The sequence below is a fragment of the Xylocopa sonorina genome, chromosome 5 (genome assembly GCF_050948175.1).
Source record: "Xylocopa sonorina isolate GNS202 chromosome 5, iyXylSono1_principal, whole genome shotgun sequence".
Classification (NCBI taxonomy): Eukaryota; Metazoa; Arthropoda; class Insecta; order Hymenoptera; family Apidae; genus Xylocopa; species Xylocopa sonorina.
The window spans coordinates 10,055,544-10,079,371 of NC_135197.1; the positions used below are offsets into that span (position 1 = coordinate 10,055,544).

Consider the following 23,828-nt stretch of genomic DNA (forward strand, 5'->3'; position numbering starts at 1 on the left):
CTGTTCGTAGTGTACAGCATCGTGCGAGGAAGATGGCATCAAATACAGAATCTTACAGTGCGTTTGGTATGGTACAAAGAAACCAGCTGGTAATGCGTGCAGAGATATACCACGACCTCCTGTTATGAAGACGTGTAGAGGTCCACCCTGTCCTCAAACACCTGGTAAAATACACTTGATGTGAAGTTTCCAAGTATTCAATCTAAGTAATTATTATCATTTTAGATGATTGCAAGGATCACTCGCAGCTGTGTAGCAGAGTGAAAACGATGAACATGTGCAAGGTGCCCCTTTATGAGAAGCAATGTTGTCAATCGTGTCATTAGACGCAAGGAATCGGATAGCAATTGCTAGTACGAAAAAAGAAATGTTCTAGGTAAAAAATGATTTAATAAAAGGTGCGCGGGAAGAGGATGTTACAGTCGGGAGAACGTAGTCAAAGGTTATCTTTGCGAACGTTCGACGAAACGCTCCCTAAAAAATATTGAAGAAACGGTGTCGACCAAATTACTGCTGCTAGTAATTGTTTCCCCATCCAACTTTTTTGTCCGTGACTTCGAGCAGAACTAATGTTCGTATATTCGAGCACAGGATTCTTCTTGCACCCGCTAAGAATCTGATTCCTAATTGTGTGCTAATTAAAGCTATAACTTTCCGAACGTGTATCACGTGTAGTTTGGCACGACTCCTAATTGCGCACGCTCATACTCCAAGGGAAGAACGAGGAGATCCCGGCATTCGTCCAAAAAAATTGAGAAATTATATTGTTGAAGTTCAATGAGAGCGGAATAGTAAAGAAGGATACTCTGTATTCTGGAAGGAACTACTGCGACGCGTCGTATTCGCAGTGGAACGATGTATCGTTGAAGCTCGTCGAACGTTGATGTTACGAAAGACGAGCTCCACGAAGCTCTCCAAATTTTAGACAGACAACGTTACTTACGGGTGGGAAGAGGTGAACGGAACAGTAATATCGATCGCGCTGTAAAAGTGCGGCAGAAAAATTTAATTCTTCGAGGCTTTATTTTTTTACGCGTACCTCTTGAATAACGCACGATCGACCCTCTCGGTTCGCATATCGAAAACGCACGCGGTTTTCGTCATTTCTATCGAAGACTGAAAAAAGTGCTATACGTTTCTTCTGTACAACATAGCAAAGTTCACCGTATTCCCATCGGACATTAGCGAGAATCGAGATGTTCGTTTCCGTTGCATACACTCCAAAGAATCGTCACACAAACACAAACACACACATTCCGCTGTACCCTTCCGAATAGAGGTGTGTTACAGGCGTTCTGTTATGTTTCCATATTGAATATATCTGTATTTATTGCAACGTTACCTCTAGGTTCGACGATACACGATATATAAATTATTAAACGGAAGATGTTAAGTTAACGAATGATAAAAATATAAAAGTTACTAACGGTATAAGTTATAAAATGAATTATTACGCGCCTATAAGCGCCTCATCGGGCGTACGTAAGCCAATAGATTCTAAGCAATAAAATATATAGGTACTGTAATATACTATTTTGTTAATAACCTCTGGCGAAAATTCGTTAACATGACGTTCCATCGTTAGGTCGAGACGGCTCAAACAAAATTTACTTGTGTGCCTCTGATCACGCGATCATAAAAAGGATGATCGTTTTTTTACTTGTAACCCAATTATTGTAATCTGATTCTTATGATACTTCTAATTTTATTTTTATAATATATATATGTGAGTCTTTTTTAATGAAAATCATCGCATAAAATATTCGTCACTGCTCTAATCTACGTCAACTTTTCTTTTCTCTATAATACTGTGAACAGATTTTCGCTATCAACGAATTTGCCTCAACACAGCTAGACAGTTTGCCAAAACGAACTGACGTGAATGAAATGAGATATAAATAAATTAGTATATTATTGAAATTGAGATAAAAAAGATATATATATATATATATATATATATATATTAATATAAATATATATATTACAAGCTACGTAAGTAATCTGAAAGCGCACGCGGATAAAAATGACTTCACCACCTTAAGCGCAGGTATGAGTGTATTATGCAAAAAATTGAAATATATTGTCCTACAGTATATTTATAAACAAATTCTGTACATTACCGATATATTTCACAATGATTATTTAGTTAATGTGTTAAATCCACGGTATAATTGTTATTTGATTCAACTAATTACGAGAAATATATATGCGTTCCTTTCTTCTAGCAGTAACACACATTCCTCCCGTGAACTGATTTCTGATACCTGCATTTTTTGTATATACCATGATCTAGTTATGTAAAGTGACTCTACACTATTGTACGAAGAGCATTATTATTCATTATATCTATGTACATATGTAATTGCCTAAATACGAATAAAACCAGAGGATATATCACTGCACAGTACCTCAATTCAACTCAATTGAGATGCAAATTCGTGTTTATTGCTTTTGTAATTGACAATAGGTGCTATAAAAATGTATCTAAATATAATTGACCTTAGAATTGACTATGATAATCTGAACAATATGACAGCATTAAGAAATTTATGCACTAACGTTATATTAAATTTGCAGGTAATTGATATGTAAAAAAAAAATTCAATCCATCAAACCCCAACTTCGAAGTACCTCATCCTGTCTAAGAGGCCACAATTTCTTCAACAACGTCCATCCCGATTTCTGCGTGCTAAGCAGATATTCATTCTGCGGATCGTGAAGGTGCGAATAAGCACCCATGACCAAACTCTGGCAGATCCTCGCGCAAACAGTAACCTTAAGAATTTTCTTTTCAAGGTCCGTCAGTTTTCTAATATCCTGATAACCTTCGACGACGTGTTTACCCATACCGATGTCGGCTGCCTGCAAGATCATGTAGCACAGCGTGATAGCAAGATCGAAGATTAAACACGTTCGGTGGGAATCTCCAAAGTCAATCACAGCAACTATCTCTTTCCCGTTCGGGCTCATCACCAAATTTTGCTCGTTTAAATCACCGTGTATTATACTTTGCTCGAGTTGCTCGGTGACTTTGAGCACGTTCTCTTCGAACGCAAGTATCACCTCGTGAGCCAGGTCTCTTTCAAGCGCGTTCTTCACAGCGTATATAAATTGGCGCAATTTCGGTACAGCGCTCAACATCCATAAAGTCTTATGATCATCATAAGCCGGATGAGAAAAGGTCATTAAAACATTGTCGAGTTTCGCCGTAAACCTACCGACACTTCGAAACAGTTCACCAGTGATCGGTACACGGTGTAATATTTTGCCAGGTAAATAAAGCAACAGCCTCACGGCGTAACTTTCGGTGCATCCATCGACGTTCAATTTGACTAGTGTATAATACTGTCCGTGTACGTCTTTCACTGGTAGAGGACAATTAATACCTCGTTGATTTAGAAAGATCAGCATGTCGGTCTGTGCCTTGATCACATGCTGTTTCTTTGAATCCAAAGAATTGACGATCTTCAAGACGTAGCCGTCCTTGCTCACAGTCGTTATGTGAGGATTCGTATGCGACTCCTCGCAAAGGACACGATAGTTCCTGTCGTCGTATGCGTTTAATTCGGTAATGCTCGTTACATTCAAACTGTAAAGCTCTTTTAGGAGCTGCGAGACTATTTGCTTGCTTCCAGGCGGACGAATCCGTTGACCCGGTATCAATACAGCATTTTTACTCTCAGTTTCCATTTTATTTTTAAAAATGATTAAAATTGTCAAGTTACCCGAATTAAGTATGGATTAATGCACACTCATTTATTTTGCAAAATAACTTTTATACGCAAAGCTTGAAATGAATGGTCAATGTGTTAAACGAATTTAGTACTACCACCTTACTAACACTACTTTACTAACACAATCTTTATTCGGCTTACATTCTGAGGAGACCACCTGAAACTTGCCAATGATGATACATGTTATTTCTAATGCCATCGATTTGATATTAATTTCAAATACAGTAAAACAAACAGTCAAACACATAAAAAATGCAAACTACTTACTCCAGAGATGATCATTTGTTTCAGACGCAGAGTAGTCGTTTCGTGTTAAAATTACACGTAAATACACATCTAAGCACACAAACAAGAATGAATTTAAATAAAAGGATACAAGTAATCCTCACCAATGGTACTTTTAATATTTGAATATTATCTATGTTTTCTTTAATAAACTGAACTATAAAAATAGAGATGCTGTAAGAAGTGTACGATGTGCTCACGATAGAAAGCGTTCAAGAAGTGAATTGTACGATAATATGCGCAATAAGTACACTTGACGCTCAATCAATTCCACAGCAGGGTGTAAATGTACCGTGATTGAAATTTATTATTGCTTGTTATATAGTTCGCGATGTAGCACAAAGACTAAAAATATGTCTTCTGTGTACATACTAACTCTGATATCGTAAGATAACAACGTCTTATCATATTGATAATATCAAGGAGTGAAATTTTTTGTGAAACAAATTAAATTCCCTTTCCGAGATTTTAAAACACTTATAAAACACTAAATAAATATAATAAATATTAAATGCTTAAATTAAATTATTAATCGATATACAACTTAAATGATTGGCATGTATTCGCTCGTGCGTAACATTCTTACAAAAATTGGCTATGCAAAATATTACTTTGCATCAGTATTAACTTTACTACAGCCAAAGTATCACCTTTACCCAATACTCTCTGCACCCCAGCCCAAGCCAGAAACTTCCTCACCCTTGTAAGGCTTAAATGCACAAAAAGAAATTTGAATATTTAAAAAATGTTTGTTCTCCATCTCTTGGAGAAGTGCTGAAACTAGTTGGGCATTAGTTTCAGTACTTTTCGCAGAGATAGCAGTAGTAATTCTTCAGTAGTTTACTTCGCTGTCGATAACGACAAAAATCTCAATTTTCTCTGCCACTTTTGCAAATCGGACCTAGGTTTGTATGAACTTTTTGTTGCTTTTGAGGTGTACTATCAGCTGTAAAAATTTGTTACAGTAGTAGTGAATCACCCTACATAAAAAGTTTTAGAACGCATATAACACTTTTTAACTTACATACAAAACAGTAGAACATGTAAGAACGTGTACATGCATTTACAATTATTTAACTCAATGATTGTTTTTGATATTCAGATTTTAACGAAAACGAATTATTCACTATAATTAATTACATAGATTATATAAATTTCAGAAGGACGTATGAACGTAAATTACAGTCATTAAAGATGTCATTTAACCAATAGAAGTACAAACAGTAGGCAACGAATAACGTAGAGTGCGTATTCTACAATTTATTAAGTATATGGTGTTATACATTTTTGTGGGAAAGTATGTAAATGCTGCAAAAGTCTTATTCGGAATATTTGTATAATATCATAAAATATTTTCTTATTTTGTAAAAGTATTTAATATATTTGAAACTTAAATCTTTCAGTTTCGTTTTCTACACAGAACCATGGCTGTACAACCAAATCAACAATTTAACATGGGTTAGTAAACTGCTTGAAATTGCAAATACATATTTATATTTGTAATCATATATAAAATACATTTCAGATCCACCAAGTCAACAAAGCTTTGTTAGATTTTTTAAGAGTCTACCAGAAGTAAGTAATTGTATTGTATTATACTTTGAATTGTCACTTTAATTATTACAGAATTTACTTGTATTTACATGACATTTTTTACTGCTCTCAGGGAAAGATATAAGAAATGTAATTTACAAAATACATTTTTTTTATTTAAATAACAGCACAGAATGTATTATAACCTTATAATAGAGGTGTTTTATAATACTACATTTGTTCCATTGAATCATTAAATTAACAATTTTATTAACAATAGTATTCACAATAACAAATCTTATTTTATATATGTTAAAAACTTATTATTAAAGAATCATTTATAAATAGATGTTTTTATTGACAAAACGAAAAGTTATATTTATCCAAATATGTTCTTAAATTTTTCTTTAGCTTTGTCAAAAGTAGTTGTTACTTTATGACCAACTCTTGACCAAAAAGGTGTTGGTTCTGAATTGTCCTTATTATCACTTACATCTAGTGGTTCTACGGGTAATGGTGGAAGTGATTCTGTTGTTGTTGTTGTTGTTGTTGTTGTTGTCGTCGTTGCTGTTACTGTATCCTTGTCTAATTTTTCTCTAATATCCCATAAGTCCATGTTACTATTAGGCGCAAATGTAGCACTGGGGTTTAATGTTACTCCTGAATATATGTCATCACTATGATTTGGATTATATTGTGCACCACCATAAACTTGTAAAATCCTTGGCTCTAGCTTAGGTTCTGGTACACCAGTTCCAACATTACTTATTTGTTGATCAGATATCAATTTGTTCTGCTTCTGAGTGTGACCAAACATTCTCTTCCCAGATTTAACACCTGGTGTAAATACATAATTAGGAGATTGTTGATGCAAACCAATGACTGTATACTCATTTGGAGTTCCTTCATTTAAATTTCTTTGGGTTGATCTTGGCAAGTCTTCCTTATCCTTTTGATCTGTTTGTTGTACAAATTGTCTATGATCACTTGGATGGTATGTATAATGCCATTGTAAACCTACAGTTGCATCATTGGATTTATGTAACAAATTCACTGGATCCAAATTTCCACCTTCCACATCATATCCACTACCTATAGTTTGTTGACTAAACTTTGTAGGAACATATTCAGTGGTGGTACTTTCCACGTTCTGATCTCCTCTCATGGCTTGACTTCTTCTATTAACTGTATCAGCATCTATGTCAACTACTGGAGGTACCTCATAAACATGTAATGCATCTGCATTTTCACCGTGAAGATTTATTTGTTTCTGATTACTAGTATCTTGAATATTTTGGTTTGGTACTTGTACATTACCTGCTGGTCTTAGACTCAAATTTGGTTTCCTTAGTTTAGGTTTCTCTGCTTGTACATAAATATGTGAAAAAGGATCTGGTTTTAAAGACATGTCCCCAGGCTCTTGATTACGATTTGGCTTCCATGGTTGAAAAGTCTGTTGTGATTCTTGATCAAATTCTAGTTTCCCAGAAGTTTGTTGAGTGAAGTCATCAAATCCACCTGTCTGTTGTGTAAGATCATCTAACACTTGACTGGCACCATGTGGTTTTCTAGGTTGATAGGTCTGTTGTGATTCTTGATCAAATTCTAGTTTTCCAGAAGTTTGTTGAGTGAAGTCATCAAATCCACCTGTCTGTTGTGTAAGATCATCTAACACTTGACTGGCACCATGTGGTTTTCTAGGTTGATAGGTCTGTTGTGATTCTTGATCAAATTCTAGTTTTCCAGAAGTTTGTTGAGCAAAGTCATCAAATCCACCTGTTTGTTGTGTAAAATCATCTGATACTTGACTGGCACCATGTGGTATCCTAGGTTGATAGGTCTGTTGTGGTTCTTGACCAAATTCAAGTTTCCCAGAAGTTTGTTGAGTAAAGTCATCAAATCCACCTGTCTGTTGTGTAAGATCATCTAACACTTGACTGGCACCATGTGGTTTCCTAGGTTGATAGGTTTGTTGTGATTCTTGACCAAACTCAAGTTTCCCAGAAGTTCGTTGAGCAAAGTCATCAAATCCACCTGTCTGTTGTGTAAGATCATCTGACACTTGACTGGCACCATGTGGTTTCTTAGGTTGATCGGTCTGTTGTGATTCTTGACCAAATTCTAGTTTCCCAGAAGTTTGTTGAGTGAAGTCATCAAATCCACCTGTCTGTTGTGTAAGATCATCTGTCACTTGACTGGCACTATGTGGTTTCCTAGGTTGATCGGTCTGTTGTGATTCTTGACCAAATTCTAGTTTCCCAGAAGTTTGTTGAGTGAAGTCATCAAATCCACCTGTCTGTTGTGTAAGATCATCTGTCACTTGACTGGTACTATGTGGTTTCCTAGGTTGATCAGTCTGTTGTGATTCTTGACCAAATTCAAGTTTCCCAGAAGTTTGTTGAGTGGGGTCATCAAATCCATCTGTTTGTTGTGCAAGATCATCTGCTACTTGACTGGCACTATGTGGTTTCCTAGGTTGATATGTCTGTTGTAATTCTTGACCAAATTCTAGTTTGCCAGAGGTTTGTTGAGTAAGGTCATCAAATCCATCTGTCTGTTGTGTAAGATCATCTGTCACTTGACTGGCACTATGTGGTTTCCTAGGTTGATCAGTCTGTTGTGATTCTTGACCAAATTCAAGTTTCCCAGAAGTTTGTTGAGTAAGGTCATCAAATTTATCTGTCTGTTGTGTAAGATCATCTGTCATTTGACTGGCACTATGTGGTTTCCTAGGTTGATCGGTCTGTTGTGATTCTTGACCAAATTCTAGTTTCCCAGAAGTTTGTTGAGTGAGGTCATCAAATCCATCTGTTTGCTGTGTAAGATCATCTGCTACTTGACTGGCACTATGTGGTTTCCTAGGTTGATAGGTCTGTTGTGATTCTTGACCAAATTCTAGTTTCCCAGAAGTTTGTTGAGTGAAGTCATCAAATCCATCTGTTTGTTGTGTAAGATCATCTGCTACTTGACTGGCACTATGTGGTTTCCTAGGTTGATAGGTCTGTTGTGATTCTTGACCAAATTCAAGTTTCCCAGAAGTTTGTTGAGTGAGGTCATCAAACCCATCTGTCTGTTGTGTAAAATCATCTGACAATTGACGGGCATCATGTGGTTTCCTAGGTTGGTAGGTCTGTTGTGATTCTTCACCAAATTCAAGTTTCCCAGAAGTTTGTTGACTAAGGTCATCAAATCCACCTGTCTGTTGTGTAAAATCATCTGCTACTTGACTGGCACTATGTGGTTTCCTAGGTTGATAGGTATGTTGTGATTCTTGACCAAACTCTAGTTTCCCAGAAGTTTGTTGAGTGAAGTCATCAAATCCACCTGTCTGTTGTGTAAGATCATCTGTCACTTGACTGGCACCATGTGGTTTCCTAGGTTGATTAGTTTGTTGTGATTCTTGACCAAATTCAAGTTTCCCAGAAGTTTGTTGAGTTAGGTCATCAAATCCGTCTGTCTGTTGTGTAAAATCATCTGACAATTGACTGGCATCATGTGGTTTCGTAGATTGATATGTCTGTTGTGATTCTTGACCAAATTCTAGTTTTCCAGAAGTTTGTTGAGTAAGGTCATCAAATCCATCTGTCTGTTGTGTAAAATCATCTGATATTTGACTGGCACCATGTGGTTTCCTAGCTTGATAGGACTGCTGTAATTCTTGACCAAATTCTAGTTTTCCAGAAGTTTGTTGAGTAAGATCATCAAATCCATGTGCTTGTTTTATTAAATCTTCTAATTGTTGATGACCATTATTATGCTTCCAGGATGGGTTTTGTAATTCTTCACCATACATTAATTTTCCACTTGCTAGTTGAGTAATATAATCAAGTGCAGCCATTTGTTCTTTCAAAACTTGTAACTGTTGGTCGACATTATTTGGTTTCCATAGTTGATGTGTTTGTGAAAAAAGTTGATCAAATTCTGTATCACGTTTATTATAATTTACACTACGTTTGTATTTTCTTTGATGTTGTAAATCACTATAGGTTTGTTGTGAGTCTAATGCACAATCTACTGTATCTCCCATTCCTAAATCGATTGCTCCAGTTACAAGTTTCCCTAAATGTGTTTTTGGGCCTGTTGTGACACCATGACGTGTATAACTCTCCTGTGATTCGTGATGTGTATTATGTACATTTCCATACTGGTTATTATTGTACTGTGGTTTGTGCTGATTCATATGTGAAATGTCCGTGGAGTAATGAGGGACAGATGTTTCTTGAGTACGACTGGAACTCCAGTGTTGTTTGTAATGAGTTAGTTGTCCTGGGTTGCTTGAATGGAGTGCACTGTTTAATCTATGTGCATTAGTATCCAAATTGTCAAATGACATTTGATTTTGATTATGTCTTGATTGATATGTATCTAGGATTCCTGACTGTTGATAATTATTATCTTGTTGCTGCAATGTTGATCCACTCAATGTATTTTTATTGTATGCACTGTGTTCAGTACCAATTATATTAGTGTATCCTGGTGTAGGATGAGTAACTTGATAAGTTGGTTGATGTTTTACTACATGTCCTTCATGTTTTTCATATACACTGTAACTTTTTGCACCATAACTACTTGGAGTGGGATTTCTATATGGTAAATGCTCATTAGTTATATCTAAGAACTGTTGTCCTTCTTTGTGATGTGTTCCAGATGAAGTACTCCCATAATTAATTTGGCTTCCATAGCTGTTACTGTGTGCATTACGAAGACTATCCGCAATCAGGTCATGTGTATTACGATGTGTTTGTGCAATATTGGTGGATTCTATAGTTTCTCCTGTTGGTATAGGAGTAAATCCTGTTCCAATTTTTCTGTGAAGATTTTCCATTTCCCTTTGTAAGTCTACTACCCCAGGTTTAACAACATTAGGAATGGGAACTCCATCAGATGAACTGTAATTAGTAGTATAGTTTCTTTTGTAATAACGAATTTTGTTACCTCCCGATACATATTGACCCTCTTCTGAAAATACACGACCGCGCCCTCCATCTGTTTTATACGAATCCACTGTTCTCCAATTTCCATCAGTACTGTAAGGTTCTTGTGAGATTTGAGTATTCCAATCCCCTTGAGATCTACCTTGTTGAATAACTTGTGAATTTCCACTATATTTTCCAAGATCTTGAAGTCTTCCATTTTGACTATTAGTTTCTTCAAACAATGATTTAGTATGCTGTTGACTCTGTAATCTATTATAATTGTGTTGCTGTGCAGTTGATTTTGAAGTGCTTATCTGATTGTAAACATTTTGAGAATTAGAACTCTCTTCTATATTAGGTATATGCATGTTATATCTGTTATTCTGATATGTAAGGTCTGATATCCCTTCACCATTGGGATACCTTGTACTGAAAGATGTATAATTTTTTTTGTAGTATCTTACTGTTTTAGGACCTTCAACATATTGACCTTTCTCTTCGTGCACTTTTCCATGACCATTATCTACATTATAGCTATTACGTTCAGTCCATGTACCAGGCCTTGAATAATCAGGGCCTTGTAATTGCGATGCAATTTGTGATATATCGTCTCGATTGAGAATATTACCCGAAATTTGAGTTTGATGTTGATTGAGATAGGAACCGCAAGATTCTATACATCCACTTGGTGCAGATAATGCTTGCGTTATTAATAAAGATAGAACAATAATCTTTTCCACCACCATCTTACTTAGTTGGTCTCTGCAATGTTATATATGCACATAAAAAATATTTAATTATTTTCTAATAAATAAATTTTCATATATCACATGTGCACATTATAAGATGTAGTTTATAAAAGATGTAATTGCACTTAAATTGTTATATTTCTAATTAGAATACAAAATTCTATTACCGTCCTGTAGGAGACCAGAATCCACTTGAAAAGAACAGAACTAATGTTTGAGATGATCTCAGTAGCAGTATATATTGATATGTGGTACATGCAAGTTCGAGCAATTCTATTTATGTTAGCTCCCCCTTCTTTTCAATGAGTTCTTTGAAAACATTCTCCTTCATTCTTGCATGATGATAATGTTTCTTATATATTTATTTCAGTTGATGTATGCCCTTATCACTATCAATAACTCACAGTAACAGTATTAACTACTGTGATGAGAAAAGCTCACAAATATTTGTAGCTTGAATCTTATATTGACATTGAAAAGTTTTGTTTGATTTTTATTTGAACATTATGAACAGACTGCAAGTCAAATGCTTTGTACAAATTTTTTTTAAATTATCTGTGTTTAAAAACAGCTTCTAATTAACATCTCTAAATTAGAATAAGATCAGAAGATTTAAAAAAAAGACAGACTTCTTTAAGAAAACAGAAATTGTTATTGAATTGATCATTTTATTTATATGGTACACGATTCTTTCACATTACATGTTTTTTATATCCTAATTATAGTTATGAATGTTTCACGTAACAGGTATAAATTCTATTCAGTGTGTCATCAGTGATGTCATTCTCAATGTGTAACATCCTTGTTGTGGCGTTTTAATGTATTTCCATTTCATAATAGGTATAATCCCAAGGTGACCACTGAAATGACCACTGAGATGTGTCAATGAGTCTAATATTATTTAAAAGGAATATACATTTTAACTTATGTTATATATATTATATATTTTATGTATTTATATACACACACTACAGTATATTTGATAAAATATTATTTCAACTTTAATACAAAACAACAATATATAACAAAATGAAACAGTTTATGATGTGTGGTCATAATGACCTACTTATATATTACTGACCTTCTCGGAATATGAACTGTGATCTTTTATCATAACAAGAATGACTAATATTTCCAGGATAATATCATTATTATAATTTCTGGATTTTCCAATTAATTGTGATTGATTTAAGTTGATTACAGTGAAATATTATCATATAATAATATGATATTGATATTTAATGTGTTACATATTGTTACTATATCAATTGTTGTATAGGTCAATAAGTGTTAAATCCCTTTATAGTTCATCTTATTAATAATTAAAGCAAATTAATTAAAATATTGTTTAATAACAATTTAAATAATTGTTACTTATTATTTTATATCTTGCATTTCTAAATTGTCATGTATTTCATACGATATAACAGATTTTCTTCAGCTCATATGTATTACACATTAATATCAGTTCACGATGCTTTGACCCTAGATAGACATTGACCTACAGATATATAATAAGAATGTTCAGTTTCTTGGAAGTAAGCGTAATGACTATGGTTTGGTAATAATCTGATGTGTTATTCATGCTTCAACAAGCTTATACTGAATCAATTTTATATATAATGAAATAATATTTGATTTCAGAAATTGAACACCACTATTCGATTCTTCAATAGATCAGATTATTATACATTGCATGGAAGTGATGCTTTATTTGCTGCACAGGAAATTTTCAAAACCACTTCTGTTTGTAAAATAATTGGAGCAGGTATGATTACAAATTCAATTTTTAGACATGTAAATTTATCTTTAATGATATGAAAAATCACAAACATAACATGTTTCTTTTCTTAACAGATCCATACAAAACTGAGGGTGTTATTCTTAATAAAAATCATTTTGAATCGTTCATACGCGATTTATTACTAGTTAAGCAATACAGAATAGAAGTGTATGTTAATCAAGGATCTGCAAAAAATCAAAATTGGATGCTAGAATACAAGGGCTCTCCTGGGAATTTAACACAGTTTGAAGACATACTGTTTGGTAATAATGACGTTGCTGTTAGCGTACGCGTAATAGCAGTAAAATTAGGAATGCAGGGAAAATCCAGAGTGAGTAGTCCTGAACGACTTTATAATGTACATATTTTCTATCGAAAAACCGCATTACTATGTTTTACAATATTTTTTAGATTGTTGGTTTAAGCTGTGTAGATACTACGGCTACATCGTTTTCTGTTTGTGAATTTCAAGATAACGAATCGTTCTCTAATTTAGAATCTCTTGTTGTTACACTTGCTCCAAAAGAATGTTTATTAATTCAAGGCGAAGGCAGCTATGAGTTTCAAACCCTAAAACAAGTAAATGACTAAAATATATTTCCTTTATACAAAATAACTTAACGACCAACTTCAATATAACACAATAACTAACAGTTTTTTATCTTTTCCAGGTAATGGAGCGAAATAATGTTATGGTCACTACAAGGAAGAAAAATGAGTTTTCCAATGAATCAATTGTACAAGATTTAAATACTTTAATCAAATTTGGCAAAGCTCAACAGCAAAATGCGCAATCTCTACCTGAAACCAATTTGAACTTCGCTATGTCGGCTACTTCCGCCCTTATCAAGTATTTGGATGTAAGTACCATACTCACTAATAGAAACGGGAGATTTGGATTCAAATGCAATAATAATTTTTTGTTAGTTAACATCTGATGAAGGAAACTTGAATCAGTTCAGTATAAATCAGATAAATCAGTCGCGTTATTTAAAATTAGATGCGGCTGCTATAAAAGCACTGAACATTGAACCTCGCTACGATACACCGTCTCTTTTAAACGGAAGTGCACCTGCAAGCATTCTGAGCCTTTTGGATAAATGTAGAACACCGCAGGGGCACAGACTTCTCGCACAATGGGTTAGGCAACCGTTAAAGGATTTATCTCTTATAAAAGAAAGACATGATATCGTTGAAGCATTGGTAAACGATAATGAAGTGCGATCTAGCCTTAGCGAAGATCACTTAAGACGTATACCGGATTTGCAAGTGCTTGCAAAAAAATTAGCTCGAAAAAAAGCAACCTTACAAGATTGTTACAAGTAAGTAAGTTATATATTTTTTTATATTAATTATATACTTTCATAATTGCACACATTTTACTTTTGTTTTAGGATTTATACGTGTATGTCACACTTGCCAAGATTACTGGAACAGATTTCTGATTTAAATACAGTAGCATTGAAAACAATGTTCACTGATCCTTTAACTGAACTTATTAAAGACATGGACAAATTTCAACAGATGGTCGAACAAACTATCGATTTAGATGCTGCTGAAAAGGGAGACTTTTTAGTACGTCCGGAATTTGATGATGAATTAAAAGGTACACGTACAATTTTTCGGTTTAGCAATTAATCGAGTAAATTTATATGTAAATTCTTATATGTAAATTTATACCTATTGGTACTTACTATTAGAATTAAAAAATACCATGGATGAAATAGAGGAAAAATTACAAGCACAGTTAAGTAAAGTCGCCAATGATCTTTCGATCGAAGCTGGTAAAACGCTAAAGCTAGAATCGAATCAACAACTCGGCTATTATTTTCGCGTAACATTAAAGGAAGAAAAAGTATTGAGAAATAAAAAGCAGTACACAATTTTGGATTCCAATAAAAGCGGAGTACGATTTCGAAGTAATAAGTTAAACGATTTAAATGATGAGTACGTTGCTGCCAGACATAAATATACAATGGAGCAAAAGAAAGTTGTTACAGAAATAATGGAAATTGCAGGTTTGTATATATAACATATACATACATACAACGCATTGAATTGTAAAATAATTGACAGTAAAAAATATATAATTTATATTTTACTATATTATAATAATTACGTAGCTGGTTATAGTAGTCCACTAAAAGCTACTGGAAATATAATGGCCTGTCTCGATGTACTCACTGCCTTTGCTTCTACTGCTGTAAGTGCTAATAAACCATACATTCGCCCTGAAATGCTACCTAGCGAAACAGGTGAATTTAATCTTACCCAAGTTCGGCATCCGTGTCTAGAAGTTCAAGAAGGTGTGGATTTCATAGCTAATGATGTAAATTTCAAACGAGGTGATATTTTTACATTATTTTACATAAGTACGAAATAGACCAGTATAAATTTCACACAATATATACTAAAATTCTAGGAGAATCTCACTTTTGTATTATAACTGGTCCGAACATGGGTGGTAAAAGCACTTACATAAGATCTGCTGGCGTTACTGCTTTAATGGCTCATATTGGAAGCTTTGTTCCTTGTGATCAAGCAAAAATATCATTATTGGATTGTATATTAGCCCGTGTTGGCGCGGACGACTCTCAATTAAAAGGACTTTCTACATTTATGATGGAAATGATAGAAACAGCAGCGATATTAAAGGTAAAGCTAAATAACTTGCATTTACGAAATAATATATTAAATTAAAAATGTGTATGTTATTTTATATAGACAGCAACATGCAATTCTCTCGTACTAATTGATGAATTAGGCAGAGGAACGTCTACCTATGAAGGTTGCGGTATAGCATGGTCAATTGCCGAGTAAGATATGGACATTATTCTAAAAAATTCATACAGTCCTTTGTTTTTTAAAATAATATACAATTATGTAATTATTTGTAGATACTTAGCAAAAGAAATTAAATGCTTCTGCCTTTTTGCAACACATTTTCATGAAATAACTAAATTAGAAGAAGAACTGTGTGCAGTTAAAAATCAACATGTTACAGCTCTTGTTAATGATAATAAATTAACCCTTCTGTATAAAGTGAAACCAGGTATATGCGACCAAAGCTTCGGTATACATGTTGCTAAAATGGCTAATTTTCCAGAAGATGTTATCGAGGTAATACAATTTTTCTTACTGTATACGTGAAACTTATATTTTTTTTGCCATAATAATGTTAAAAAACAAGTACTTCTGCTAGTTTGCTAAGCGTAAACAAGCAGAACTTGAAGATTACCAAGACTCAGTTTTTGAAGGGTCAGATAGTCCACAGAAAAAGCAAAAGATTATTAAGGTAAGACTACTTGCTGTATATATTAATACTCTGTAATTACTTCATTGTTAACATTTTTACAGGAAGCTGAAGTTCTTATCGCAGAATTTGTTCAGAAATGTAGGAATTTAGATAAATCATTATCCGATGCGGATTTAAAACATAAAATCTTGTCACTTAAAAAAGAAGTATTGTTGCATGAAAATCCATACATAAAAACACTTCTTGCAGCTTGACAATTTAAAATAAGAGGAAACCAGCATTGTCGGTGAAAAATTAACAGTATTACGATATTAATTCAAATATGAAGGAGGTGTACAACGTTGTTTTATTAACTTCGTTTTGAATAGTTAATTTTTATACAAATAAATGACAGACTTTTTTACAATCACGATGTCGAATAAATTTTCCAACAATATTTATATATGTATGAAGATATAACATTTTATGTTATTACTATGTCGCCATCTCTTTCAAGAATACTCAAACTGGATCTATTGCCCTTTTTTTCTCCATCTTTTTCCTTCTCTTTCTCTCTTCTTAATCTAATTTTAAACTAATTTAAATGGACTGAAGAGATTCCTTAAATTTCATTGATTCATCAAATATCTTGTACATCTCCTCTCTCATTACACCCATAACAGAAAAAAAGAACAAAATTAATTAATCAACATATCATTTTAGTGTATTTATTGTGTGAAGCATCCCGCCAAATGATAAAGCATTATTCCGACCAGATTGTGTCGAATCGGTAACATTGCGAATGACACTAAAATAATATGGAAGACTCCAAAAACCCTCGAGTTCCGGGGACATAAAAATATACTGGATGAATGGTCTCTATTCTACAGCTCATTGCTGGTATTATCATCATAATAATTTTTCTTGATATATCATTCATTGATAACATATTGATTCACTATTTTCACTATTGTAACCTTGAACTTGACTAACGTATTCGCTACTTCTGGGGAGTGTCTGTAATCTTGTATTAGTAACTGTTAATTATACTTTTCGTATAATTTGTATTAATAATTATGGATCCTTTGATCTTCCCCGAAGAAATTTGGATAAAGATTTTATTATATTGTGATGTACCTGACATTATTGCTTTCGGTAATACGTGCAAACACTTGAGGAAAACATCTAATACTGATTACCTGTGGTAAGTTTAAGGTTAAGTTTATGTCAAAATTACATTGAAGTTCAATAACTCACGCACACACTTGATAAATACATTATTGTAAATATGACAATAATAAAACGGATAACAGATTCACATTCTATCAATTTTCTAATTGACACACAAAAAGGAACTACTTAGTATCAACTATTTCTAAAAATCATTCATATATTTTCAGGAAAATGAAATGGCTCCAATTGAGTTCAAAAGTTCACTTTAGGTTTCCAGACATAAAGTGTCTGCAACTACTTAATGTCAACTTTAAAGCAATGTGTTATAGATTATACATGGTAATAACACTAGGAGAAAATGTTCACTTTCGAAAATGTCATTATTGCAGTGGTTATACCTGCCAAAGAAATTGTGTAGAAGGTTCCAGTGCGAAAGCAGCTATTGAAATTGGAAATAAATATACATGGATTATTACACCTGATTTTGAATTAAGACGGCACTTTTCAATGTTTGGCGTACCAAAATATAACAATGAAACATATTTGGAACAAACACAAACACAAAATGCTCCAAGTAGCAGTACACGTTCAAAGTGTGATGGTAAATCACTGGCAAAAAAGTTGAAACTATTGAAATTATCTGAATTAACAACCACTAAAATCCCAAGACCTAGTGGTCCATTCTGTGTTTTTTGTAACCCTGTAAAATTATACAGAGAAAAGAAAAGATTAGTTACACACCAAAACGATCCAACATGTTATGCCAAACGAAATCCAATTTATGAAAAACTTATAAATGGATATTGTACAGATACTGCTGAAATACTTGGGATTCCAAATGTCGATCTTGTTAGTCCAGCAGAAGCATTATTAAGCGACGGAACGTTTTCTGTTCTTAAAACGTTTGTTGATCATTTATTTCATCAAATGACATTAACTTCGACATTACGAGAACCTAACGCGGTGCTTATGTTTTGCGAACCGCTAGCTATACATCCGACACTTAGGAAGCAATTATTACATTACTTATTTCAAGAGGTTAAAGTATCAAGGTACGATAAAAATAAACTAAAGACAGTAGACGATTCTTATAATAATTAAATAATAAAATTTTCAGAGTATGTTTAGTACCTAAACCGTTAGCAGCATGCGCAATGCGTGACGTGGAAACCTGTGTGGTTGTTGATAGCGGTGCTTTAAGTACAACAGTAGCCGTTGTAATTGGGGGACGTGTTATACCGCAACGTTGGAGATTGTTACCTGTTGGTGGTTGGCATGTGGCTTATCATTTAAAACAAGCTATGCATTGGTACCAAAAAGAATGTTATCATATTCCTATATCATATTTGGATACGTTACCCGTTAAAGAAAGATGTAGATTAAGTTACAATATTAAAAATGAAGAGAGGAGGGTAGGTCAAAAAACTAGAGAGTGTATTTTTACAGGCCGAAAATATGCTGATAGCGAAAAATTTTTGGTTAGTATATTTCACATTTGCATTTGTATGAATTCAAAAATATTTTATAAAATTTATCATGTTCAATGAAAGTTATGGATGGTTTCCAGACAGTTTTCTTGGGTTCTGAATTATATATTGCTCCTGAAATGATGTACCTCAACCTTGGTTTGCCACAAGTTATAAAAGATGTAACATCTGGATTATCAGAAGAAATATTACACGATTGTCTTTCACACATATTACTCACTGGGGGTAATACACAACTTTCAGGTTTTGAATTAAGATTAACCAAAGATTTACAAGAATTATTACCAGAATATAGTAAAATATTGGAAGTAAGAAATTACCCTGATACCCATAGTTGGAATGTTGCAGTGGGTTCTACATATGTGCCTTTAGCTGTGCATCCTGGTATAGATAGATTACAATAAAATATATTTATTTACATAAAATAATACTAATTAACCAATTTATAATGCACTATTCTAGATAAAACCCCACCAGAATATATAGAAGGTAATCCATTCTGGCTGTCAAGAGAAGAATATGTTTTATTTGGGTGTGAATCGTTGGAGCAATAAAACTGTAATAAGTGATTTCTTACAATATCAGTACCACACTTATTATATAAGTGCAAAATATTTTTGCATGTAAAAATAACGAAAAAGTAAAGAGAAAGCCATCACATGAAGAGAACTCTTTCGTGAATTGCCTTTAAATTAGATGCAAAATATAATTGTAGATATTTGGAGGAACATTCCAAGATAAAGTGCTCAGACAAACATAAATATTGGTTGGTAATCAATCATATTTCATCGTATAACAAATTTGACAAGTTAGTTTGATGGAGTTCGACAATTTAAACGATCATGTCATGCTATTAAAACATCATCTAAATATGTATGTATATATTATGTTGCAGACACTTTTGGAGCCCATCATACTCAACAATAAGGCAAAAAATATAATCTCACCCAATCATATATCTAATGAACACACTTGGGTAGGCATACCACTTTGCACATATATTCCTATACTTACACTACACCTAAACACTTTTCTTTTTTCCCACCACCTCATGATCAATCTATCAGTTCCCTAACTTTTTAAAACTATTAGTAGAGGATAAATAACTTGCTAATCCATTACAAAAATAATTAATGTCAATTAATGTGCATACATCAATTAAATTATGAAAAAATAATATATAATTCTATGACATACTATTTATTTTCCAACATTATTATATATAAATGTGTAGTGCACAAAGATATGTAAATTTCTAAATTTGTCAATTTATACATAAAATAATACGTTTTATGAGTAAACAATTCTTACAAAATATTCATCCCAAGGTATATGTATATTTGTTCTTGTATATATATAGTAAAACAATGTTACAGAGAAGTTTCTAATAATTTTTAATCTTAATGTCATGTCGATAATGTCTATGTACAAGAAAAATATTCTAAAACAAAAAGGAACTTATTACAACTTTGGATAACATTAATGTCAAATTACGTTTTACATTACTCATAAATGAGAAATAAAAAGATTATGTTGTTAACCAGCACTTTGCAGCACTGCACATATATTCTATTACTATATTGACAAAAAGGTAAATATTTTATATGTATAACTGTACAAATTTAGTGACAAGATATTAGTTATCGCATCACGTTTGTTTCCTCCTTTTTAAAATATCTACTATAAGATTCATTTTATGCCACAGTTAATGAGTACAAAACTTCACAAATATATTCTATCCATGTTGCACTTACTTGCAACATTAATATAAATGTAGATTTTAGAAATAAATACTCTTCTACTTAAATAGACTTGCCATAAAAAAATGCAAGTCACATAAATAACATTTACTTAAATGTATTTTGACTAATTTGTTCCTGTCTTACAAATATGCAAATCTTTTCGTTCCTATAACTTATGTATGCCTTGAAAGTCAATTTTACTTTCTTTTTTTCTTTTGAAGAGATAGATATATGAAAAAGTGTAAAACATACCATCCAGTAAAAAATGGTTATATTAAAAATATTGTATTAGATTATATAAAATTTTCTTGTGTTACATTCGAACTGACATTTTTACACCTTATTTCATTAACTTATGTAAATTAAGATGCATTACTTAACATTCCATAACAAGATTTTTTAACGAGATAACGCATAATCATGCGAAGTATGTACAAAATAATTGTATGATATTTCTAAAATCAGAACACATAGACAATAGTTTGTTATTTTGTAAAGTGAACTATGTTATAATTAGTAATGCATTATATTGGCTTTAATTAAATATAAACAATAGTAATATTGGTATATATATTAATTTGGCTCTTTGTGTATACATAATATTATCACAAACTGTGGCATTAAAAAGAAAAGATAATTCATTAAGTTTAAAGAATAATAGATCAACATAACTGGCATAAGCGTTTCTTTGCTTGTTTCTCTAAATTATACAATGTATGCCTTTTATTTTGAAAACATTACCATTAAATATATATTATATCAATTGTAAATAAATATCCGGTATTGTAGTGGAGTTTTTACGTCTCTTCTCGTGTATTTTACGATAAACCTTTATTACAGCATATGAAAAATAAATTTCGATAGAGAAGCACAGCCGTTATTTTCTTCGTACAACAAAACAATTAATTTGTACAACAGAATATATGAAAAAACGCTCTGACTAAATTTATATTATGAATACGAAATTTTCTCATACTCCATGTATTCTGTCCCTTAAAAATGAGATAGAAAACAGTCCTAGTTCAGTGCCTATATGCTTCAATGTATATATATATATATATATATATACTCATTTGTTTATACAAGCTATGTACAAAAATGTCTAATCACGACTTCTTACACATTTTAAATTCATTGTAAATCTTGCTTCTAAAATAAGAATGCAGTGCAATGTAATTATTATACAACTGAATTTTGATTCTTTTCTTTTTATCAGTTACAATTAATATTGTACAAATTCAAATTGAACTTAATGTATGTACATAAATTAATATACAAGATAGATTCAAGACATTAAAATTTCATAACATCACTGCATTCTAAAGTTTGTTAATCTTTGTAAGAAATTAATTTTAAACTTAACAGCAAGAAGATTTTGCTGGTTCTGCTTCGACTAGATTAAAATCTAAACCACCAGGCCTAGCAAATCCAGTTTTTATACCATCCCAACCATCTTCTACTTTATATTCACCCGTTTGTATTCTGTTATAAACTTCTTCTGTAACTGTTCTAAATGCCTCTTCAACATTAACCCCAGTCTTTGCACTGGTTTCAATATGATGTACTCCATGTTCATCAGCAAAAGCTCTTGCTTCTTCCTTTGAAACTTCTCGAATACCTCCATTTGTAACCAAATCTAATTTACAACCTACCAATGCGAATACAGGGCGGTGTGGTTCGATATGTCTACGAGCATCCATCATCCACTGAGGAATATGTTCAAAACTTGCTCTATTACAAACATCATACACGAGTAATGCTCCAACAGAATTTCTATAGTAGGATTTAGTAATTGACCTAAGGTAAACAACATATGTATAGATGATATTATTTAGGAAATGAAAGCAAATCTCTATTAAAATAAATTTCTATCTGTAGATTATGTTTATATCTGTTCAATTATATCTGCAATCTACTGATATGTTAATAATTAATGAAAACAGGCAACACAAAAATCAAATACAAACCTAAATCTTTCTTGGCCAGCTGTGTCCCATAATTGCAATTTTATTCTGGTTCCATCCTTTACTTCGATCAATCTAGCAAAAAAATCTACTCCAACCGTAGGATCTGAAAGCTAAACATTAAAAAGCTTAGGATGAAAATTAAAAACATATCGCATATCATTGGTACTTCTATCAGTAATTACTTTTGAAGAAAACACAACTGTACAACTTGCGTTGCATAGCAACATAAGTGTACTATATCATCCTAGGATTCTTATTTTGAAAGCATACTAAATAATTATATAAATAACATTGGAAACCATATATGTATATATATTCTATCAATGTAAAATTTTGAAATCATAGAAGATTTCAAGATCGATTAAAATTTGACTTATTTGTATCGTGAAACATGACGTAGAAGCGTTGCATGACAGTTTCATAATCTTTTTAAAACAATTTCTACATTCATTCGTCATTGTTGACGACACGGTTAAAATCGGTGCGTACCTCTGCGAACTTCCCATCGGTAAAATACTTCAGCAATGAACTTTTCCCGACTGTACTATCACCGATTAGTATCAGACGGAACTGGTAATCAAAAATTGGTTCCACCATCTTGGCGTCTATTACGATCGAATTTCCTCACAAACAATATTTGCGTTGTCACTTATAAAATCATGATTTTCCTATCCGCACTTGTCAGGAATGAGAATCTTGCTGACCGTGACATTAATCATCAGGCTACCTTTGGCCAAGACTGTACTATGCTTATTGCGCACGACACTGTGCGAATAAACACGCAGAATTCGCTAGGATTATCGTGGTCAAATACATTATAATTCTCTCGACGAACGAATTGTTTCTAATTGCCTCGGCTTCCGCTGGTTCTTTTTTTCTTCAATTTCTTCAAGCATTCATGAAACCACGCGATCATAGCACAGTACACAGTAACGCAACTAGCACGATTTTGTACTGCACAAAATTTAATGCGCATGCGCGTCAATAAATTCCGGTTCGCAGAGCCATCTGAACTTTTGCCTCACTTGCTCTTTAGTTCTTCTTTCTCTTTCATTCTTAGCGGGCAAAAGCATGTGCAGAAAGACAAAAAGTTTTGTTACTTATATACTGTGATCATAGTATACACTCGGAAGACATCGTTTTACACGCATCGATACAGAGTAATTTAACCACCGTAATTTAATTTGTAAACTCTAGCATTTATACTCCCTCTTAGTTGTTATT

The 23,828-nt window shown here is 32.9% G+C and overlaps 6 protein-coding genes across 8 annotated transcripts in view; 3 read left to right on the forward strand and 3 right to left on the reverse strand.

The window, feature by feature from the left end:
* Nolo (ADAMTS-like no long nerve cord) overlaps window positions 1-2,407 on the forward strand; it is a 169,142-nt gene extending 166,735 nt beyond the window's left edge. For both annotated transcript variants that reach the window (XM_076895142.1, XM_076895143.1), the window contains 2 exons: window positions 11-164; window positions 226-2,407. In XM_076895142.1, the coding sequence (XP_076751257.1) occupies window positions 11-164; window positions 226-326 (255 nt within the window). In that variant the 3' untranslated portion in view covers window positions 327-2,407. The remainder of the gene's footprint in view (window positions 1-10; window positions 165-225) is intronic.
* LOC143423659 (hydroxylysine kinase) lies at window positions 2,308-3,744 on the reverse strand. The gene has a single exon (XM_076895149.1). It carries the CDS (start codon window positions 3,688-3,690, stop codon window positions 2,602-2,604), a length of 1,089 nt encoding a protein of 362 aa, XP_076751264.1. The 5' UTR covers window positions 3,691-3,744; the 3' UTR covers window positions 2,308-2,601.
* Window positions 3,745-5,300: 1,556 nt separating this feature from the next.
* Window positions 5,301-16,665, forward strand: Spel1 (DNA mismatch repair protein spel1). Its single transcript, XM_076895145.1, has 15 exons — window positions 5,301-5,477; window positions 5,545-5,594; window positions 12,862-12,985; window positions 13,075-13,331; window positions 13,412-13,579; window positions 13,672-13,860; window positions 13,928-14,322; window positions 14,395-14,606; window positions 14,701-15,018; window positions 15,124-15,345; window positions 15,423-15,655; window positions 15,725-15,816; window positions 15,898-16,120; window positions 16,203-16,295; window positions 16,358-16,665. The coding sequence occupies exons 1-15, from the start codon at window positions 5,444-5,446 to the stop codon at window positions 16,508-16,510; spliced, it is 2,763 nt and encodes a 920-aa protein (XP_076751260.1). The 5' UTR covers window positions 5,301-5,443; the 3' UTR covers window positions 16,511-16,665.
* On the reverse strand, window positions 5,814-11,514 carry LOC143423814 (uncharacterized). Its single transcript, XM_076895395.1, has 6 exons — window positions 11,385-11,514; window positions 9,060-11,230; window positions 8,734-8,930; window positions 8,075-8,604; window positions 7,770-7,816; window positions 5,814-7,631 (listed from the first exon to the last, which is right to left on the reverse strand). Exons 2-6 carry the CDS (start codon window positions 11,212-11,214, stop codon window positions 5,932-5,934), a joined length of 4,629 nt encoding a protein of 1,542 aa, XP_076751510.1. The 5' UTR covers window positions 11,215-11,230; window positions 11,385-11,514; the 3' UTR covers window positions 5,814-5,931.
* A 412-nt stretch (window positions 16,666-17,077) lies between the features above and the next one.
* On the forward strand, window positions 17,078-20,975 carry LOC143424114 (actin-related protein 6-like). 2 transcript variants are annotated; one of them, XM_076895980.1, is made up of 6 exons: window positions 17,078-17,439; window positions 17,636-18,460; window positions 18,526-18,886; window positions 18,976-19,279; window positions 19,358-19,453; window positions 19,791-20,975. In XM_076895980.1, exons 1-5 carry the CDS (start codon window positions 17,312-17,314, stop codon window positions 19,447-19,449), a joined length of 1,710 nt encoding a protein of 569 aa, XP_076752095.1. In that variant the 5' UTR covers window positions 17,078-17,311; the 3' UTR covers window positions 19,450-19,453; window positions 19,791-20,975. The 2 variants fall into 2 exon arrangements, 1 of the variants encoding a protein (XP_076752095.1); XR_013101885.1 differs by having other exon boundaries at window positions 17,079-17,439; window positions 19,358-19,661.
* A 445-nt stretch (window positions 20,976-21,420) lies between these two features.
* LOC143424127 (ras-related protein Rab-39B-like) lies at window positions 21,421-23,496 on the reverse strand. The gene is made up of 3 exons (XM_076896020.1): window positions 23,094-23,496; window positions 22,605-22,714; window positions 21,421-22,434 (listed from the first exon to the last, which is right to left on the reverse strand). Exons 1-3 carry the CDS (start codon window positions 23,199-23,201, stop codon window positions 21,996-21,998), a joined length of 657 nt encoding a protein of 218 aa, XP_076752135.1. The 5' UTR covers window positions 23,202-23,496; the 3' UTR covers window positions 21,421-21,995.
* Between the last annotated feature and the right edge of the window lie 332 nt (window positions 23,497-23,828).

Excerpts from the sequence above, each read along its gene's own strand:
- LOC143423659 (XM_076895149.1), bottom strand. The coding sequence starts at position 3,690 with ATGGAAACTGAGAGTAAAAATGCTGTATTGATACCGGGTCAACGGATT.
- LOC143424114 (XM_076895980.1), top strand. The coding sequence starts at position 17,312 with ATGGATCCTTTGATCTTCCCCGAAGAAATTTGGATAAAGATTTTATTA. Across the intron at positions 18,461-18,525 it reads CAAGAGGTTAAAGTATCAAG|AGTATGTTTAGTACCTAAAC; the intron begins GTACGATAAAAA and ends TAAAATTTTCAG. Across the intron at positions 18,887-18,975 it reads CTGATAGCGAAAAATTTTTG|ACAGTTTTCTTGGGTTCTGA; the intron begins GTTAGTATATTT and ends GATGGTTTCCAG.
- Spel1 (XM_076895145.1), top strand. The coding sequence starts at position 5,444 with ATGGCTGTACAACCAAATCAACAATTTAACATGG. Across the intron at positions 15,019-15,123 it reads AGAAATAATGGAAATTGCAG|CTGGTTATAGTAGTCCACTA; the intron begins GTTTGTATATAT and ends ATAATTACGTAG. Across the intron at positions 15,346-15,422 it reads TGATGTAAATTTCAAACGAG|GAGAATCTCACTTTTGTATT; the intron begins GTGATATTTTTA and ends CTAAAATTCTAG.
- LOC143424127 (XM_076896020.1), bottom strand. The coding sequence starts at position 23,201 with ATGGTGGAACCAATTTTTGATTACCAGTTCCGTCTGATACTAATCGGT. Across the intron at positions 22,715-23,093 it reads CCGATGGGAAGTTCGCAGAG|CTTTCAGATCCTACGGTTGG; the intron begins GTACGCACCGAT and ends TTTAATGTTTAG. Across the intron at positions 22,435-22,604 it reads GCTGGCCAAGAAAGATTTAG|GTCAATTACTAAATCCTACT; the intron begins GTTTGTATTTGA and ends TGTTTACCTTAG.
- LOC143423814 (XM_076895395.1), bottom strand. The coding sequence starts at position 11,214 with ATGGTGGTGGAAAAGATTATTGTTCTATCTTTATTAATAACGCAAGCA. Across the intron at positions 7,817-8,074 it reads GATGACCTTACTCAACAAAC|TTCTGGGAAACTAGAATTTG; the intron begins CTCTGGCAAACT and ends CACTCAACAAAC. Across the intron at positions 7,632-7,769 it reads ATCACAACAGACCGATCAAC|CACATGGTGCCAGTCAAGTG; the intron begins CTAGGAAACCAC and ends AACCTAAGAAAC.